This window comes from Hyperoodon ampullatus, assembly GCF_949752795.1.
Source record: "Hyperoodon ampullatus genome assembly, chromosome: 3".
NCBI lineage: Eukaryota > Metazoa > Chordata > Mammalia > Artiodactyla > Ziphiidae > Hyperoodon > Hyperoodon ampullatus.
Genome location: NC_136916.1, coordinates 46,039,177 through 46,060,698, shown reverse-complemented (window position 1 = coordinate 46,060,698; position 21,522 = coordinate 46,039,177). Strand labels below are relative to the sequence as shown.

Genomic DNA, 21,522 nt, shown 5'->3' with positions numbered 1-21,522 from the left:
CGTTTTTTCTTCTCTTATCCAGAGCCCCAGGAGGAGACATGCTTCACTTTCCTGGAGTTGTGGACAGAGATTTTATGTGTCCATTTCACTGAGAGTGTAGCCCTTCTCAGGCTGTAATTGCATTTTCAGCTCTCACCTCTGTACCTATATCAGCATTAAATTTCCAGCCTTTATCCTTTATATATAGTCTCTAATATATATATGTATAATATATAATATATTCATATATATAAAATTTCAGATACAGATATGGATATCTAGATAGATATATAGATATATACCTTCATAGGTATACCTATCTAGATATCTATATCTATATCTGAAATCTTTCCCAATAGCTTTTTGTCAGCTTTTGAGATTACCCTGGCTATAAATTGCTGATAAGGCTTTTCTTTTGCATAGTTTTTGAACTGAACTATGTACTTGAAACTTTTGTTTATTTGTTATATTTTTATCAAGCATTTTATGTGTTCATAGCATTTTGTCTGCTTGTAAAAATTGTTTGTTAAAGTTTGTAAAAACTTTAACCTATGCTGCTGAACACAGAAAGCTAATTTCTTTTTATGTTTTTCTGTTTGTCTTATTTTACTGTAAGAGTTTGAAAGCTAGATATCCTATTTTTAATGTAACTCATGGTCACCATAATGATTTCCATAAGCATTTTCAAATGTTTATTCATTTACTTTTGTTTAACAAAATTAATAGCCAAGTGATTTTTAAATTTCTCATTATGGAAAAATAGTGCTTATTCCCTCCATGTTGTATATCCTAGTAATCATTAGTATAAAATGTGAACTTATATACTTCATTTTTACTTTTTATTCTGTTTTCTTTCTGTTGCAGTAACATTAAAAAATCTTACAACATTTTTTCTTGTGTTTTAGAAAACCCATCCTTTTTCATTTTTACCCTCAGGTTTCCCACTCCTGAGTTCTTAATTTTATTTGTCCATGTTCTGGAACATTTCTTTGAGTAATTCAGAAAACATGGCTAGATGGTATATTTACTTAGTTCTTACATATCTAGGAATGTCTCTTGGCTTCACAAGTGAACAACAGTTTACCAGGCTATAAAATTCTTAGGACATTGTGTTAGGTAGATTCAAGCCAACTGCTGAAATAAAGAGATCCAAAGTTATAGATCAAATAAGATAGAAATTGAATTCTCTGTAATCTAAGACTTATTATGTAACAGCAATCAATCTATGCCTGATAGATGGCTTTGTTCCACGGGGCCATCTAAGCTGGTGGGGCCACATCTATCATCACATCATTTGGCTTCCATTTCTGTGTCCAAGGTGGATGCTGCAGTTGGCATTGTTTCTTAGCCAGTGGGAAGGGGAAAGAGGAAGTCCATTGCAAGTAGATTTACATGTAACATAATGATCCATAAGTTTTATACAGCACTTGTATTCATATTCTGTTGTCTCAGGTTTGGCACATAACTACATCACTCTTAAGGGAGGCTGGATTTTGTAGATGCTACCTTGGCACAGTGAATTCTATTACTAAAAGAAAGAGGGGAGGATGGGTAGGATACTGCCTTCCCAACCACAAGCATCTGTGGAAATTTTTTGTTCAAATTTTTGTTGATGTTACTTTCTTTGTTTGAATCCTTATTCTTTCTTCCTTGCTCCCCTCCTCCCTCCCTTTGAAATGTTAATTCATGCCATTTTCAATTTTTCTTTAAAGTGGAAGTTTTATTTTTTTTAAATTTTCTCTCTTTTTTTCAGACATTTAAAAAAATATATAAATTTATTTATTTTTGACTGAGTTGGGTCTTTGTTGCTGTGTGCAGGCTTTCTCTAGTTGCAGCGAGTGGGGGTTACTCTTCGTTGTGGCTCACGGGCCCTAGGCGCATGGGCTTCAGTAGTTGTGGCACACGGGCTTAGTTGCTCTGCAGCATGTGGGATCTTCCCAGACCAGGGCTTGAACTCGTGTCTCCTGCATTGGCAGGCAGATTCTTAACCACTGCACCACTTCCACTTACCTAAATTGGAAGTTTTATATCTTAATTTTGTGTGTTCATTTTATATCAAGGATATTAACTCTCTGTCATGTTTCTGGAGAATCTTTTTTTAAACAATTTTGATATTTGCCTTTTAAATCTGTATATCATGTTTTTAGTACTTTTCCTTTTTAGTACCTTTCCTTCCCTTTATTCATATAGTTTATATTCTAACACATAGATTAATTTCTCCTCTTATATTGACTTAATAATTATTACATCTAACTACCTTTATACAAATGTATGGCCTTTCATTACAACTCTTTGCCTGTTCCCATTAGCTGTCTTTAATAGCTGAAAATTTTTTATATCATCACCAGGGAGCTTATAGAAGATACTGATATCAGAGCTTATGGAAAATGATGGCTTTGCCTAGGTGCCCTCCTCTAGAGTTGATGTAGATTAAGTTGCCTAGAGTGGCTTCCTCTATAGTGAATGTAAGTTAGACACTGTGTAGTTTAACAAAGAGAACCCCAGAAAAGTAGCTGAGATCATTGATGAAAGAACAGATAATTAGCTGCCATAATTTCAATGAGGGATTTTACCTTTCTTATTGTAGAAAATATGTTTGGATTATTTGTATAGGATTTTAGAAGTAGCTTTAATGTGTAATTACTTTAAAAGTCAGTTTGCTAACTAGGAAATGAGAGATGAATAACTTAGTTGCTAATATTGTTTTTGAAGGGAGAAATTCAGAAATTATATTTTTTGAGAAGTTAAAGGAAGACAGTATTCCTGCTCCTCGCTCTGTTGGCAATATTAAAATCAACTTTACCCCTCGAGTATTCCCAACTGCTCTCCGGGAATCACAGGTAGCAGAAGAAGAGGAGGTTGGTATACTTGCTGTTAGTTACAGTGACCACAATGAAAATATTTTTTATTCCATACATTGAAACTGTTACTGGGTCTGAATTTTTAAAGTATTCATTAAGCTAAAGATATTACTTCATGAAAAAATTTAATATTTCCTTTTGAGAAAAATATATTTTGCAGAATTTTTATTTCTTTTTTGGCTCCAGAATGCTGATGAGAAAACACTGGTTTAATACCCAGTGTTGTTGCTTATCCCAGGAGATAAAATGTTGCGCGTGCATTTATTTTATCAAATACATCATTTTCCATAATAGACTTGTAAACTTTGGGTCAGTGTATGTCGTGGTAAGAAAAGATTTGTAAATTTATTATTTTATTACAATTATTTATTAATATCAAGTATTTCTAATGTGACATTTGGCATTAATATCTTTCATTTATTTATAAATTCCTGAGCTCTGGGATTTTGAATATTGTATATTTAGTTGTGTAAGCACTAAGAACTGCTTTTTTTTTTTTTTTTTTACTGTAAGGTGTGAACTGATACCTCTCTCAATTGAAAAGTTGTGGAAATAATTGAATCTCCTTAAGATATAATGGCAATTTATAAATATTAATTTTTTTCTTATTAACAGCATATTTCTATATTTTATTATTTATAAAAGTATCTCTGTAACTATAAAATTATAATTATTTAAAAAATTATTTATGTATTTTTATAGTGTAAAATATATATATATATATTATAAAGAAAAATAAAACAATATTCACATGAACTCCCAGAAATTTGGACTAGAAATTTTTACACATTTGATCTTAATCAGCTAGTGAAGTTTAAAAAAAAGCTTAAAGATGTATAAAAACTAGAAGTTTAAAACCACCATCAAATATTTTATCAGTCTGCTCATACTACTATAACAAAGTACATAGACTTGGTGGCTTAAAGAACAGGCAATTATTTCTCACAGTTCTGGAGGCTGGGAAGTCCAAGGTCAGGATGCTGGGGTGGGGTGGGGTGGGGAAGAGCATGCCCTCTGGTCTCTTCCTCTTCTTATAAGGACACTAATCTTATGATGGGAGTCTCATCCTCATAACCTCATCCAAGCTTAATTATCTCCCAAAGGCCCCATCTCCAAATACCATCACATTGGTGATTAGGGCTTCAACATATGAATTTTGGAGGACACAAACATTCAGTCCATAACAAATAGTATTTCCATCTTGTATAGGAAGATGGAAAATCTAAAAGTAACTTTTAATAAAACAAGACTTTCGTGTCCTTCATTAAACTTCATTCTCATTTCAGTGGCTACATAAACAAGCAGAGGCTCGAAGAGCAATGAATACTGACATTCCTGAACTTTGTGATTTAAAAGAAGAGGAAAAGAACCCAGAATGGTTGAAGGACAAAGGAAAGTAAGTTGTTTGAACTCTGGCCATGAGACTTATAATAAATTTATGTAGATATTAATACTTACATATTTTCTAGTTATCTTGACATATGTGTGTGTGTGAGTTTTGGGGAGAAATAATGCAAATATGCCAATTCTGTAGGTAGTGCTTCCATATTTAAAAAGTCAGATCTTATAACAAATAAGGCTCTTATTTTTATTGCTTTTGTATTTATATGTCATGGAAATGAAAAATATCACGTCTTTTGGATTGCTTATCAAAATCCCTTTTTAAATCACTTAACGTTTAACATAAGTCCTTCATAATACTTGCCTTAAAATCATGGTTCTTTTGGGACTTCCCTGGTAGCACAGTGGTTGGGAGTCCGCCTGCCAGTGCAGGGGACATGGGTTCGAGCCCTGGTCCAGGGGGATCCCACATGCCGCAGAGCAACTAAGCTCGTACGCCACGGCTGCTGAGCCTGTGCTCTAGGGCCCATGAGCCATGGCTGCTGAAGCCCTCATGCCACAACTGCTGAGGCCCTGGTGCCTGGAGCCCGTGCTCCGCAACAAGAGAAGCCACAGCAATGAGGAGCCTGCACAACACAACGAAGAATGGCCCCCGCTCACCGCAACTAGGGAGGGGCCCGTGTGCAGCAACAAAGACCCAACACAGCCAAAAATAAATAATAAATAAATTTATTTAAAAAAATCATGGTTCTTTAAAACTAGAGCTACTTTGATTAGTCATATCCATCTTTAAAAGATTATCAAATTATCCTATAAATTATCATTTTATATCCAATCCTTTTATTTATTTATATGTGGCTCTATGTGTAAACTTTTAGACAATTAACAACAATGAATTCTGCTCTATTCTGTGGTAATTCGAGTTCATATTTTGAGGCAATTTTGTAGATATTATTTATCTCATTTTATACACTTTTGTATTATTTTCCTACTGCTGCCATAGCAAACTACTACAAACTTAGTGGCTTAAAACAATACAGATTTATTATCTTTTAGTTCTGGAGGTCAGAAGTCTAAAATGGGTTTTTCTGGGCTAAAATCAAGATATCAATTGCAATCCTTCTGGAGGCTGTAAGGGAGAATCTATTTTCTTGGGTTTTCCAGCTTTGAGACTGCCCACATTCCTTGGCTTATGGCCCCCAACCAGCAGTTGTGTCACTCTGGACTTTGCTTCCATAGTCACCTCTCCTTGTCTGACTCTGGCTCTCCTGCCTCCCTCTTTCTTTTATAAGTGCCCTTGTAATTACATTAGTCCCACTTGTATAATCCAGGATAATCTCCTACTGCAAGATCCTTAATTTAATCACATCTGCAAGGTTCTTTCCAACTAACCATTTTAGTTAATATATTCACAGATTTGGGGGATTAGGATGTGGACATCTTTGGTGCGGAGATTTATCTGTCTAACCACAAAGTCTGTGTTTTTCTTTTCTCATCTTCTCTCTGTTCTTCCTTTGTCTTTTCTCGTATCTGATAACAACACCAGAGATTGATTTGTGGAGTTGAGCTGGAGTTAACAATTTTTCTGAAGTTCAGAAGCCTGGGGCTGACAGGTTTATTCCTCTTACTCCCAACAAAAATCCCCTCTCCTTCTTCTCCATCTATTAAGCCATTAAATAAATATCTGTTGATTACTTGCAGTTTGTCAGACTGTAGGCTAGGCTCTGAGCTACAGAGATCAGTAGAGGAGAGGGACATATACAAATACTTATAACACTGTGTGGGAAGTACAATACATAGAAAGAACAAGGTAAAATGAGAGTACAGAAGCGGGGCACCTAACCGTAAAGGAAGAAAGGTAGTTTCAGGAAGAGCTTCCTAAAGAATATAGCACCTGAGCTCCTCTTAATGATAAGTAGGAGTTTCAGGAGGAAGGACAGAAAGGCATTCATTTTAAGCAGAGGAGACAGTATGAGCAAAAGCTCAAAGACAAGAATAGTGTGATATATAGATCAGGAACTGGGTAGTTTATTGCTTGCTAAAACATAAATTTGATACTAGGAATAATGCCAAATGAACCTAGTAAAATAGACAGCGGCCTTGTGTTATTCTTATATTTTATTCTGTAAGGTGGGGAAAAATGTGTTGCAGAAACTATGGCAGAGGTCTTGAACCATTATGACATTGTTATAGGGTGAAGAGGAGAGCAATGTGAGAAATATTCAGGAGGTAAAATAGGGAGGACTTCTTGAGTGATTGTTGGGGAGTGAGAGAAGAGTAGTTGTGGGCGACTTTGGGTTTCTAGTTTGAATAATTGATTATATGATGCCACCAACTGAATTAGAGAACTCTAGAAGAGGGCCATTTAGGAGGGAATGTAGGTAAGTTCAGTTTTGAATATGTTGAGTTTGAGCTGCCTCTTGGTCAGTCTGGCTGACAGTGTCCAGCAAGTTTGAAACTCAGGGGAGAGGCCAGCAGTGTATTATGGAGTTGGAGGTTATCAGCATTTATGTAGCAGTCGATTTACAAGAGTAGGTGAGATATCTGAAAAGAGCACGTAGACCGGAGGAGTAGTGGCCTAAGGATAAAACCCTGTGACCTACCAACATTTGAAGACCTGGTAAAATAAAGTACACAAAAATACTCCCAGAAGCCAATGGAATAGAAACTTTCAGAGTTTTTTTTTTTTGTCTTGTTCTTCTTTAAGAATAGAAAAGGTTTGAATAGATGTGCAGATGAGATAGAAGAGGTGGCTGAACTGTCCTCGAGAAGAGTGGAGAAAATTGGGTCAAGGCCAAAGGTAGATGGTTTATCCCGATTTTGTTTTTGTTTTTCCTCTTGTTAAAAGTTGCATTCATTTTTACACTTTATGATAAAGACATATCTTTTGAAAAAAATTTACATTGCACATTAATTCAAAGTCCCCATTGGTTTTTTTTTTTAACATCTTGTTTTGTTTTTGTTTTTTTTTTTGCGGTACGCGGGCTTCTCACTGCTGTGGCCTCTCCCGTTGCAGAGCACAGGCTCCGGACGCGCAGGCTCAGCGGCCATGGCTCACGGGCCCAGCTGCTCCGCGGCATGTGGGATCTTCCCAGACCGGGGCACGAACCCGCGTCCCCTGCATCGGCAGGCGGACTCGCAACCACTGCGCCACCAGGGAAGCCCTAACATCTTTATTATAAGTGCTTTACAATGGTGTGTTAGTTTCTGGTTTATAACAAAGTGAATCAGTTATACATATATTCCCATATCTCTTCCCTCTGGCGTCTCCCTCCCTCCCACCCTCCCTATCCCACCCCTCTAAGTGGTAACAGAGCAATGAGCTGATCTCCCTGTGCTATGCGGCTGCTTCCCACTAGCTATTTTACGTTTGGTAGTGTATATATGTCCATGCCGGTCTCTCACTTTGTCACAGCTTACCCTTCCTCCTCCCCATATCCTCAAGTCCATTCTCTAGAAGGTCTGTGTCTTTATTCCTGTCTTGCCCCTAGGTTATTCATGACCTTTCTTTTTTTTTTTTCTTAGATTCCATATATATGTGTTAGCATACAGTATTTGTTTTACTTTTTCAGACTTACTTCACTCTGTATGACAAACTCTGGGTCCATCCACCTCACTACAAATAACTCAGTTTCGTTTCTTTTTATGGCTGAGTAATATTCCATTATATATATGTGCCACATCTTCTTTATCCATTCATCTGTTGATGGACACTTAGGTTGCTTCCATGTCCTGGCTATTGTAAATAGAGCTTCAATGAACATTTTGGTACATGACTCTTTTTTTTTTTTTTTTTTACATGACTCTTTTTGAATTAAGGATTTCTCAGGGTATATGCCCAGTAGTGGGATTGCTGGATCGTATGGTAGTTCTATTTTTAGTTTTCTAAGGAACCTCCATACTGTTCTCCATAGTGGCTATATCAATTTACATTCCCACCAACAGTGCAAGAGGGTTCCCTTTTCTCCACAACCTCTCCAGCATTTATTGTTTCTAGATTTTTTGGTGACGACCATTCTGACTGGTGTGAGATGATATCTCATTGTAGTTTTGATTTGCATTTCTCTAATGATTAGTGATGTTGAGCATCCTTTCATGTGTTTGTTGGTAATCTGTATATCTTCTTTGGAGAAATGTCTATTTAAGACTTCTACCCATTTTTGGATTGGGTTTTTTGTTATTGAGCTGCATGAGCTGCTTATAAATTTTGGAGATTAATCCTTTGCCAGTTGCTTCATTTGCAAATATTTTCTCCCATTCTGAGGGTTGTCTTTTGGTCTTGTTTATGGTTTCCTTTGCTGTGCAAAGCTTTGAAGTTTCATTAGGTCCCATTTGTTTATTTTTGTTTTTATTTCCATTTCTCTAGGAGGTGGGTCAAAAAGGATCTTGCTGTGATTTATGTCATAGAGTGTTCTGCCTATGTTTTCCTCTAAGAGTTTGATAGTGTCTGGCCTTACATTTAGGTCTTTAATCCATTTTGAGTTTATTTTTGTGTATGGTGTTAGGGAGTGTTCTAATTTCATACTTTTACATGTAGCTGTCTAGTTTTCCCAGCACCACTTATTGAAGAGGCTGTCTTTTCTCCACTGTATATTCTTGCCTCCTTTATCAAAGATAAGGTGACCAAGGCTTTCCTGGTGGTGCAGTGGTTGAGAGTCTGCCTGCCGATGCAGGGGACATGGGTTCGTGCCCCAGTCCGGGAAGAACCCACATGCCGTGGAGTGGCTGGGCCCATGAGCCAAGGCCGCTGAGCCTGCGCGTCTGGAGCCTGTGCTCCACAATGGGAGAGGCCACAGCAGTGAGAAGCCCGCGTACAACAACAACAACAAAAAAGATAAGGTGACCATATGTGTATGGGTTTATCTCTGGGCTTTCTATCCTGTTCCATTGATCTATATTTCTGTTTTTGTGCTAGTACCATACTGTCTTGATTACTGTAGCTTTGTAGTATAGTCTGAAGTCAGGGAGCCTGATTCCTCCAGCTCCATTTTTCTTTCTCAAGATTGCTTTGGCTATTTGGGGTATTTTGTGTTTCCATACAACTTGTGAAATTTTTTGTTCTAGTTCTGTGAAAAATGCCAGTGGTAGTTTGATAGGGATTGCATTGAATCTGTAGATTGCTTTGGGTAGTAGAGTCATTTTCACAATGTTGATTCTTCCAATTCAAGAACATGATATATCTCTCCATCCATTTGTATCATCTTTAATTTCTTTCATCAGTGTCTTATAATTTTCTGCGTACAGGTCTTTTATCCCCTTAGGTAGGTTTATTCCTAGATATTTTATTCTTTTTCTTGCAGTGATAAATGGGAGTGTTTTCTTAATTTCTCTTTCAGATTTTTCATCATTAGTATATAGGAATGCTAGTGATTTCTGTGCATTAATTTTGTATCCTGCTACTTTACCAAATTAATTGATTAGCTCTGGTAGTTTTCTGGTAGCATCTTTCAGATTCTCTATGTATAGTATCATGTCATCTGCAAACAGTGACAGCTTTACTTCTTCTTTTCTGATTTGGATTCCTTTTATTTCTTTTTCTTCTCTGCTTGCTGTGGCTAAAACTTCCAATACTATGTTGAATAATAGTGGTGAGAGTGGGCAACCTTGCCTTGTTCCTGATCTTAGTGGAAATGGTTTCAGTTTTTCACCATTGAGGATGATGCTGGCTGTGAGTTTGTCATATATGGCCTTTATTATGTTGAGGAAAGTTCCCTCTATGCCTACTTTCTGGAGGTTTTTTATCATAAATGGGTGTTGAATTTTGTCAGAACCTTTATCTGCATCTTTTGAGATGATCATATGGTTTTTCTCCTTCAGTTTGTTAATATGGTGTATCACGTTGTTTGATGTGCGTATATTGAAGAATCCTTGCATTCCTGGGATAAACCCCACATGATCATGGTGTATGATCCTTTTAATGTGCTGTTGAATTCTGTTTGCTAGTATTTTGTTGAGGATTTTTGCATCTATATTCATCAGTGATATTGGCCTGTAGTTTTCTTTCTTTGTGACATCTTTGTCTGCTTTTGGTATCAGGGTGATGGTGCCCTCGTAGAATGAGTGTGGAAGTGTTCCTCCCTCTTCTATATTTTGGAAGAGTTTGAGAAGGATAGGTGTTAGCTCTTCTCTAAATGTTTGATAGAATTCGCCTGTGAAGCCATCTGGTCCTGGGCTTTTGTTTGTTGGAAGATTTTTAATCACAGTTTCAATTTCAGTGCTTGTGATTGGTCTGTTCATATTTTCTATTTCTTTCTGGTTCAGTCTCGGAAGGTTGTGCATTTCGAAGAATTTTTCTGTTTCTTCAGGTTGTCCATTTTTTGGCACAGTGTTGCTTATAGTAATCTCTCATGATCCTTTGTATTTCTGCCGTGTCAGTTGTTACTTCTCCTTTTTCATTTCTAATTCTATCGATTTGAGTCTTCTCCCTTTTTTTCTTGATGAGTCTGGCTAATGGTTTATCAGTTTTGTTTATCTTCTCAAAGAACCAGCTTTTAGTTTTATTGATCTTTGCTATCATTTCCTTCATTTCTTTTTCATTTATTTCTGATCTGATCTTTATTATTTCTTTCCTTCTGCTAACTCTGGGTGTTTTTTTTTTTGTTGTTCTTCTTTCTCTAATTGCTTTAGGTGTAAGGTTAGGTTGTTTATTTGCGATGTTTCTTGTTTCCTGAGGTAGGATTGTATTGCTATAAACTTCCCTCTTAGAACTGCTCTTGCTGCCTCCCATAGGTTTCGGGTCGTGGTGTTTTCATTGTCATTTGTTTGTAGGTATTTTTTGATTTCTTCTTTGATTTCTTCAGTGATCTCTTGGTTATTATGTAGTGTATTATTTAGCCTCCATGTGTTTGTATTTTTTACAGTTTTTTTCCTGTAATTGATATCTAGTCTCATAGTGTTGTGATCAGAAAAGATACTTGATATGATTTCAGTTTTCTTAAATTTACCAAGGCTTGATATGTGACCTAAGATATGATCTATCCTGGAGAATGTTCATGAGCACTTGAGAAAAATGTGTATTCTGTTGTTTTTGGATGGAATGTCCTATAAATATCAATTAAGTCCATCTTGTTTAATGTATCATTTAAAGCTTGTGTTATTTGTTTTCATTTTGGATGATCTGTCCATTGGTGAAAGTGGGGTGTTAAAGTCCCCTACTATGATTGTGTTACTATTTCCCCTTTTATGGCTGTTAGTATTTGCCCTATGTATTGAGGTGCTCCTCGGTTGGGTGCATAAATATTTACAATTTTTGTATCTTCTTCTTGGATTGATCCCTTGATCATTATGCAGTGTCCTTCTTTGTCTCTTGTAATAGTCTTTATTTTAAAGTCCATTTTGCCTGATATGAGAATTGCTACTCCAGCTTTCTTTTGATTTCCATTTGCATGGAATATCTTTTTCCATTCCCTCACTTTCAGTGTGTATGTGTCCCTAGGTCTGAAGTGGGTCTCTTGTAGACAGCATATATATGGTTCTTGTTTTTGTATCCATTCAGCCAGTCTATGTCTTTTGGTTGGAGCATTTAATCCATTTACATTTAAGGTAATTATTGATATGTATGTTCCTATTACCATTTTCTTAATTGTTTGGGGTTTGTTATTGTAGGTCTTTTCCTTCTCTTGTGTTTCCTGCCTAGAGTAGTTCCTTTAGCACTTGTTGTAAAGCTGGTTTGGTGGTGCTGAATTCTCTTAGCTTTTGCTTGTCTCTAAAGGTTTTAATTTCTCCATCAAATCTGAATGAGATCCTTGCTGAGTAGAGTAATCTTGGTTGTAGGTTTTCCTCCTTCATCACTTTAAATATGTCCTGCCACTCTCTTCTGGCTTACAGAGTTTCTTTTGAAAGATCAGCTGTTAACCTTATGGGGATTCCCTTGTGTGTTATTTGTTGTTTGTCCCTTGCTACTTTTAATATTTTTTCTTTGTATTTAATTTTTGATAGTTTGATTAATATGTGTCTTGGCATGTTTCTCCTTGAATTTGTCCTGTATGGGACTCTCTGTGCTTCCTGGACTTGATTAACTATTTCCTTTCCCATATTAGGGAAGTTTTCAACTATAATCTCTTCAAATATTTTCTCAGTCCCTTTCTTTTTCTTTTCTTCTTCTGGGACCCCTATAATTCGAATGTTGGTGCATTTCATGTTGTCCCAGAGGTCTCTGAGACTCTCCTTAGTTCTTTTCATTCTTTTTTCTTTATTCTGCTCTGCAGTAGTAATTTCCACTATTTTATCTTCCAGGTCATTTATCTGTTCTTCTGCCTCAGTTATTCTGCTATTGATCCCTTGTAGAGAATTTTAAATTTTATTTATTGTGTTTTTAATCACTGTTTGCTCTTAATTCTTCTAGTTCTTTGTTAAACGTTTCTTGTATTTTCTCTATTCTACTTCCAAGATTTTGGATCATCTTTACTATCGTTATTCTGAATTCTTTTTCAGGTAGACTGCCTATTTCCTCTTCATTTTTTAGGTCTGGTGGGTGTTTGCCTCGCTACTTCATCTGCTGTGTGTTTCTCTGTCTTCTTATTTTGCTTAACTTACTGTGTTTGGGGTCTCCTTTTCGCAGGCTGCAGGGTCATAGTTCCCGTTGTTTTTGTTGTCTGTCCCCAGTGGCTAAGGTTGGTTCAGTGGGTTGTGTAGGCTTCCTGGTGGAGGGCACTAATGGCTGTGTTCTGGTGGATGAGGCTGGATTTTGTCTTTCTGGTGGGCAGATCCACGTCTGGTGGTGTGTTTTGGGTTGTCTGTGGCCTTATGATGATTTTAGGCACCCTCTCTGCTAATGGATGGGGTTGTGTTCCTGTCTTGCTAATTGTTTGGCACAGGGTGTACAGCACTGTAGCTTGCTGGTCATTGAGTGAAGCTGGGTCTTGGCGTTGAGATGGAGATCTCTGGGAGATTTTCTCCGTTTGATATTACACAGAGCTGGGAGGTCTCTTGTGGACCAGTGTCCTGAACTTGGCTCTTGCACCTCAGAGTCTCAACCCTGATGCCTGGCTGGAGCCTTTCATCCACACGGCTCAGAATAAAAGGAAGAAAAAATAGAGAAAGAGAGAAAGAGAGAGAGAGAGAGAGAGAGAGAGAGAGAGGAGAGAGGGAGGGAGGAAGGGAGGAAGTAAGAAAAGGAAGGAAGGAAGGGAGAGAAGGGAGATAAAATAAAATACAGTAAAATAAAGTTATTAAAATACAAAATAATTATTAAGAAAAAAATTTAAAAAGTAAAAAAATAACAAAACAAAAAAACGGACCGACAGAACCCTAGGACAAATGGTAAAAGCAAAGCTATACAGACAAAATCACACACAGAGCATACACGTATACACTCACAATAAGAGAAAAAAGGGAAAAAATATATACATGTTTGTTCCCAATGTCCGTCTCCTCAATTTGGGATGATTTGTTGTCTATTCAGGTATTCTATTCATTCTATTCAGATGCAGGGTACATCAAGTTGATTGTGGAGATTTAATCCACTGCTCCTGAGGCTGCTGGGAGAAATTTCCCTTTCTCTTCTTTGTTCAGCTCCCGGGGCTCAGCTTTGGATTTGGACCCGCCTCCGCGTGTAGGTCGCCTGAGGGCGTCTGTTCTTCGCTCAGACAGGACGGGGTTAAAGGAGCAGCTAATTCGGGGGCTCTGGCTCACTGAGGCCGGGGGGAGGGAGGGGTGTGGTTGCCAGGCGAACCTGCGGCAGCAGAGGGCAGCATGACGTTGCACCAGCCTGAGGCGCACCGTGCGTTCTCCCGGGGAAGTTGTCCCTGGATCCCAGGACCCTGGCAGTGGCGGGCTGCACTGGCTCCCGGGAGTGGAGGTGTGGGCAGTGACCTGTGCTTGCACACAGGCTTCTTGGTGGCGGCAGCAGCAGCTTTAGCGTTTCATGCCCATCTCTGGGGTCCGCGCTGATAGCCGCGGCTTGCGCCCGTCTCTGGAGCTCCTTTAAGCGGCGCTCTTAATCCCCTCTCCTTGTGCACCAGGATACAAAGAGGCAAGAAAAAGTCTCTTGACTCTTAGGCAGGTCCAAACTTTTCCCGGGACTCCCTCCTGGCTAGCTGTGGCGCACTAGCCCCCTTCAGGCTGTGTTCACGCAGCCAACCCCAGTCCTCTCCCTGGGATCCGACCTCCGAAGCCCGAGCCTCAGCTACCAGCCCCCGCCCGCCCCGGCGGGTGAGCAGACAAGCCTCTCAGGCTGGTGAGTGCCAGTCGGCACCGATCCTCTGTGCGAGAATCTCTCCGCTTTGCCCTCCGCACCCCTGTTGCTGTGATCTTCTCCGTGGCTCAGAAGCTTCCCCCCCCCAACCCCACCAACCCCCGTCTCCGCCCGCGAAGGGGCTTCCTAGTGTGTGGAAACCTTTCCTCCTTCACAGTTACCTCCCAGAGGTGCAGGTCCTGTCCGTATTCTTTTGTCTCTGTTTTTTCTTTTTTCTTTTTCCCTACCCAGGTACGTGGGGAGTTTCTCGCCTTTTGGGAGGTCTGAGGTCTTCTGCCAGCGTTCAGTGGGTGTTCTGTAGGAGCTGTTCCACATGTAGATGTATTTCTGATGTATTTGTGGAGAGGAAGGTGATCTCCGCGTCTTACGCTTCCGCCATCTTGAAGCTCCTCCCCGCCTTGGTTTTTACCCAGTCTGCTGGCCTTCTGCCTGCCCTGCCCCCCAGGTTTATCCAGTCTAAATTATTTGTTTAATTGTGTTTGCTTATCTTTAAGCTGCCATTGTCATAATCACAGTTATTATGTTCATAGCTTGTGATAGGTTACAGGAGGTTCACATATACTATCTCATTAAATCCTCACAAATGTAGTTCGCTAGGAACCACTGCTTTTGCACTCATTTAACAAATGTTTATTGAGAGGCTAGCAGCTTTACACAAAGGAGCTCTTTTAATTCCTTTAGCAATCTAGCTAGTTGAATATTATTATCTTTATCACAATTTTATAAATGTAGAACAGGGCTAGAGAGGTTACGAAACTTGTCTAAGGTGGTAGTTTATAAGTAGTATGAGGATTCAATCCCAGGTCAATATGATTATGAAGCTTGTGTTTCAGATAGTGCTGTGCACGTCTCACAGATGAATAACATCTTCTTCCTGTCCTTTTGTTCCAATTGTTTAGCCTTCATGAAGGCATCCTAAGTGGTATGGCTATGAATTGCTCTTCCTTGCAGCCTGAGAGTGCTGAAGTGTGCATAGCTGAATGTGCTCTCCTGTTGGATTGGTTTCTTTGGTCTAGAAAATATTGAAAGATTAAGTTGTAATAGACAGAGTTTATTTTCTGGGATGGAAGGAAAGAAAGTGAAGGCAAGTATGAAACTAGATAAATTTCTAACAATAATTGCTTGGTGGGTACTGTTGAGGGCTCTGCTAGATTAGAGAATGTGAATTCATAGAGATGCTAGTCAGTTTAGCTATGTGATTTATCTTCTATAGTGTTTTGGATTTAAGAATAGATCATTGATCCAAGGTTGGAGTTTTGACTGACAAGTACAGCAGAAGACTAGTAGTGCAAGGGACCAGATTGCTCATGGAAAAATAGCTCAGATATTTAACCATGAAATCTAGGCTGGGTTAGAGAGGAAGAGATGCCATGAGGGGCCCAGTGGACTAAGAGAAAACAGAGCAGTTAAGAAATTAGAGGGCACTGTAAGGTTGAAGGTTGACTATAAAGGGAAAGTTTGCAGAATAGAAAGTTCTGGTCAGTGGCTGGGGTTCCAGCATTTGATATCGCTGAAGTAGTACAATTCAGGTGACGACAAAGTCCAAGATGTGGCCCAGGGAGTGGGTAGCAAAAGTGAAGTTGAAGGGAAGGTAATTTGAGTTAAGGAGTCCCAGGTATTTCAAGGCTAAATTGATAAGTGGGTCATATACATAAACCTTAGAATCTTCTGGAATTATGGCATAAATTGGGATGGAGACAGATGCTGGGAGCCAGGTTTCAAAGCCCTCAATGAATAAGAGAATAATGCTTTTAAAAAGCCACTTAGATGACAGTGACTGGAAGGCCATAGGGTAAAGATGTCAGGAGTCCCAAAGGATGATGACTTTTTCATAAAGGGAGAATTACACCTTGGAACTAGCAGAAGCGAGTCTGCAAAATGCCAAGTCCTATGGTCCTAGCCCCTTCCCTGATGGTCCTCAGTAGAGATAGTGGTAGAGATAGCACTGCCCTCCGGAAAGAGCCAGGCTTACTTTAAAAGCATTGTGTGGAAAATTTGAGGATTAAGAAAGGATTGGGGTGGGAGTGGAGTCAATTATGGCAGAACAGGAATAAGAAAGTGCAAAGGAATAGAGGGGGATGAGAGTAGGAAAGACCAGCAAATACGAACTTTCATGTGAGGACAAAGAAGAAGCATGCTTTTTGATCAGCCCAAAGATAGCAGGTTGATGGAGATGGTTAGAAAGTGCTTTGGCATAAGATGTTTTTGGTGCTGGAACTGGCTAAACGTCTTAGACAGTGTTTGGTCTGGTCCTATTTTTGATATACTAATGCTGTGATTTCGATTTAAGAGTGGAAAGAGCAGATAAGATCATTGAGCTGAGGTTGGCATTTGACAAGTACAGCAAAAGATGTGTGTGTGTGTGTGTGTGTCTGCTGGCAAAAGCTATGAATTGCCAGCAACCTAGTGCAAAAGTGTACTTGGTTGCAGTCAGGTGTGACTGGTAGATTGTAATCACTTCAGTCTCTGTTGTTTTTTGTACCTTTTTGCCTCACTGCCTCCAATTATGTAGAATAAGAAAGAGAAGCAAAATAGGAGAAGAAAAGAGTTAAAAATGAGGAGAGATGGAAGAAAACTTAGTAACTAGTGACACCCAGAAAAACAAAGTACAGTTAATCATAGTGCCAAGTACAAACAGATAAAAGGAAAGGTACTAATTATTAGAGAGAAATGTATCCTCTCTGGCAATGTAATGCAGTACAAAAGACAGAAACAGACTTAATAGAACCCATTCAGAAGCAGTGTTGAATTTAAGCCAAAAGATAAAATACTTTCAAATACTTTCATCTCCAGAGGCTTTGTTTCATGCTAGCCTTCTATATTTACACAGGCAAAAACAGTCCAACTGTCCTTTATTGTTTTCAAACCTGTGGGTAGAAGTGGACAAGCCTTCCAAAAGAGCAATAGTTTGAGAAAACTGTTTATGGGATTGTATCTACTCAAAAGAGACCCTTAGAAAAAGCCATAGAATGTTTTCATTTTTTTTACCTAGCATTCTACTGCCAAGTCTTAGTTTTAAATGCCAAATCTGCCTTTCAGGAAAATTTATAAGCTTAGGTAATTTTATTTGCTCATGAGAACATTTTACCGTTGGCAATTACCATTGTACCAGATAGCTTTTTACTGAGAACATCTCACATAAAACAGAGTTTCTGTGCTCTAATTTATATACTCGCATGGTGTGTTGTTATTTAACAGCCTTACATGACTCAGAATCTGTAAATAACAGCTACCCTTCCAGTCACTTATAATCATATCAGGTGAGATGAATCGTTGTTGTGTCCCACTGATGTTACTTTGTGCTTGAGTTTTAGCATGTGTTTTTTTGGATGCTCTCTTAACCCCGGTCTGAAAGTTCCTTCTTCCCCCACATTAGGACCACTTGAATGCCATCTGCATACCTCACTCTCTACAGCAAATTGTAATGTTAGATAGGAGGAAATTCAGGATATATAATTCTACAATCTAGCACCCAGCATCATATTACTGTTGTTACATAAAATTACCTACATTGGTTCTAGTGTCTGAATTTTCTTTTTTTATCTCTTGGCCTAAGTGTCAGATTTTATAGCCTGCCCAATACTCCAGTCCTTTTAAGACTGAGGCTCTGCTTTGCTTTTACTTATTCTCTTTCCACCCATGTTAACTCTCTTCTGAACCCCAGCTTTGTGTGTGGAAGCCTGCTACTTGATGACTGACTAACCTAGTACCAACTTGTGCCAGTCTGAATTTCTGTTTGCTTGCTGTTTGTGAATTTTCTGTAGCTGGATTCTATCTGCCTGTCTGGATGTCCTTTTACTTCATGTTGGACTTTTTGATACTGATTGATAACCACCTGTTACCATCTTCTCCCAACACAGCATACAGTTCTACTTGCCAGATTGAATTTCTTTCTAACACTTTGGTTTGGATCCATGCCCTGGCAAGGACTGTGAAGAGTTAGCCTACCACAGTTTAATAGGTGCTGACAGAAGTCAGGAGACACATGAGTCAAAGAGAAAGGACTTTACTCTTCAAGGCACATCAAACAGCATGACCTTCATGTTGGTTCCCTCTGCCCCTAAAGTCCCAGGGGGCCAATGCAGAGGGGGACCCAGGTGGATGCTGTACACACAGTAGGTTTGGTACCATAGCTGAGAAGGCCAAGCTTGAGGAACACAGTTTTTTATAGAGGATTATTAGCAAACCTGTTCAACTTTTGCCTCACAAGGTGATGATATCTTTATTATACTGAGCAGTGAACAAATCTATTCTTTGCCCCAGAGAGAGACACTATCTCTATCTTCCAAGGCTGTGCACTATACAAACACCTTTGAAAAGATAGTCCCAAACAGAAGCTGTCAGTGCATCTGACATATGACACGCAGGGTAAAAGACCCATGGAGAATTGTCTCCCAGTATCCTCTTGTACTCGCCTACTTTCAGAACAGATCTGCCAAATCTGCCTTGCTCTGCCGCATTTTTTACAACTTTATTTGTTTATGGAGATAAGACAGTTTTCTTTTCTTTTCTTTTCTTTTATTTTTTTTGCGGTACACGGGCCTCTCACTGCTGTGGCCTCTCCTGTTACAGAGCACAGGCTCCGGACGCACAGGCTCAGCGGCCATGGCTCACGGGCCCAGCCGCTCCGCAGCATGTGGGATCCTCCCGGACTGGGGCACGAACCTGTGTCCCCTGCATCGGCAGGTGGACTCCCAACCACTGCACCACCAGGGAAGCCCAAGACAGTTTTCTTATGCTGCTACCTTTTGCCTGACTTAAAGAAGTTTAGAAGCCATATTCTAAGATGACTTCTTTGACATAATTATAATTTTGTTTGTTGATTGTATGCATTTTACAGCCCATAATATTCTGTTGCAGTACAGCCCCTATTATGGCCTAACTTGTCATTTTATTTTGTATGAAGTATCCTTTTCCTCCTTCCATCCTGAGTGCTAAATTGTACTGGTTGATGTTCCTTCACTAAGGTGCACTAATACTCAGTTTTAGAAGCTCTTGAGATACCAAGAATGTTTTCTACCCACATAAGATGCTGAAAGAAACAAGGACCTTAAAAGTCTTTTGAGGGGTAGGTGGCTGTTATAGTCCTTATTACCCACAAAACAGAGCTGTTGTGTCTTGCATTGCAATATGTGTTACTCTCTGCCTCCATTGCTGTTTCTAAGCCCCACTGCTTTTTTTTTTTAAATAAGCAAACATTGTTATAGTTTAACTGGCAGATTTTTTCTTACTATACATAAAATGACGGTGTGACATATAATCTGTAACATCTCAGTATACAAAGAACAGTACTATCAACGTACAAATTCTACATCTTGCTTCCTTTAGTCATTTCTTTTTTTTAAATTAATTTTTATTGGAGTATAGTTGCTTTACAATGTTGTATTAGTTTCTACTGTACAGCAAAGTGAATCAGCCATACATATACATATATCCCCTCTTTTTTGGATTTCCTTCCCATTTAGGTCACCATAGTGCATTAAGTAGAGTTCCCTGTGCTATACAGTATGTTCTCATTTGTTATCTATTTTATACCTAGTATCAATGTAAGCCCCACTGCTTTTGATTTCTCTTAACTCTTTTCTGCCCCTTTCTTTACTTCCCTCCACATTGCTTCTTTCTTATCACTCCTGCTTCTTGTCACTTCTCCTATGCTGAACCGTTGCTCAAAATGTTTGGCCCTTTTGGCCATTGCCAATCAGAATGTTTCTTTCTTTACAAAGTGAAACCAGTCAAGCATCATAAAAATGACAGGAGTGTTCGCAATTGTCCACGTCTCTTTTGTTCTTTCTGTAGAGTCAGTACCATAAGGACTCAATATGTTTTGAATGAGTACTTTTGCATAATTCTTTTCACTGGCATTGCTTTATTTGGAGCCATCAGGTGAGACTTACTGGTTATTAACTTCTCTGTTTAAATTTGGTGTTCAAAGGCTACTGCCCTTAAGACAGAGGTTTAATTTTTTTCCCTTTCCTTTTGAAATTCAGCTATTTCTGAGTTCAGAACCATTCTGAAAGCCATAAAGCAAATTATGCTTTATTGGATGTTTGTACTGATATTGAACTTTAAAGAATATAGTGTTCATTTGGATTTATATTTTAATATATATGTAAACATTAAAAATGTTTAATACTTCATATTTCTTGCTATTATGCCTCCTACAGTGGCTCTTATTTTTTTTAATTTTTATTGGCGTATAGTTGATTTATAATGTTGTGTTAGTTTCAGGTGTACAGCAAAGTGAATCTGTTATACATATACATATATGCACTCTTTTTTTTTTTTTTTTTTTTTGCGGTACGCGGGCCTCTCACTGCTGTGGCCTCTCCCGTTGCGGAGCACAGGCTCCGGACGTGCAGGCTCAGCGGCCATGGCTCACGGGCCCAGCCACTCCGAGGCACGTGGGATCCTCCTGGACCGGGACACGAACCCTTGTCCCCTGCATTGGCAGGCGAACTCTCAACCACTACGCCAACAGGGAAGCCCTGCACTCTTTTTAAGATTCTTTTCCCATATAGATCATTACAGAGTGTTGAGTAGAGTTCCCTTTGTTATATAGTAGGTCCTTATTAGTTATCTGTTTTATATATAGTAGTGTGTATATGTCAATCCCAATCTCCCAGTTTATCCCTCTCCCCCCTTTTCCCTCCTGGTAACCATAAGTTAGTTTCCTACATCCTACACTGGTTCTTTTAATACTGTTCATTGTAAGCTGTTCTTCCGTTAGAATCTGGGAGAATTTTTCTGATAAAACTGTTACGTTATAAAACTGTAAACTTATATTAAAGATGAAAAATGGAACTCCAAATGAATGTATTAATATAAGGTTTATATAGATATAGACCAATGGAATACATAGCCCAGAAACAACCTTCACATATGAAAATCATATGGTCAAACGATTTTCAACAAGGGTGCTAAGACTATTTAATGGAGAAAGGATGTTGTTTTTCAACAAATGGTGTTGGAAAAACTGGATATCCAGTTTTCATTTCGTTTTCAGCCTTTATTCCAAAGAATGAATTTGAACACCATATACAAAATTTGCCTAACACCATATACAAAAATTAACTCAAAATGGATCAAACACCTAAACATAAGAGCTAAAACTATAAAACTCTTAGGGGAAAACATAGGGTTCTTCAT

General features: G+C 38.7%; 1 protein-coding gene across 2 annotated transcripts in view; it reads left to right on the top strand.

Moving 5' to 3' along the window:
- The window catches only part of DNAAF4 (dynein axonemal assembly factor 4), a gene marked incomplete at its 3' end in the record, with an annotated part of 87,684 nt that overhangs the window by 59,333 nt on the left and 6,829 nt on the right, over positions 1 to 21,522 (top strand). For both annotated transcript variants that reach the window (XM_079700350.1, XM_079700349.1), the window contains exons 5-6: positions 2,692 to 2,837; positions 4,127 to 4,236. In XM_079700350.1, coding sequence (XP_079556476.1) covers positions 2,692 to 2,837; positions 4,127 to 4,236 — 256 coding nt within the window. The remainder of the gene's footprint in view (positions 1 to 2,691; positions 2,838 to 4,126; positions 4,237 to 21,522) is intronic.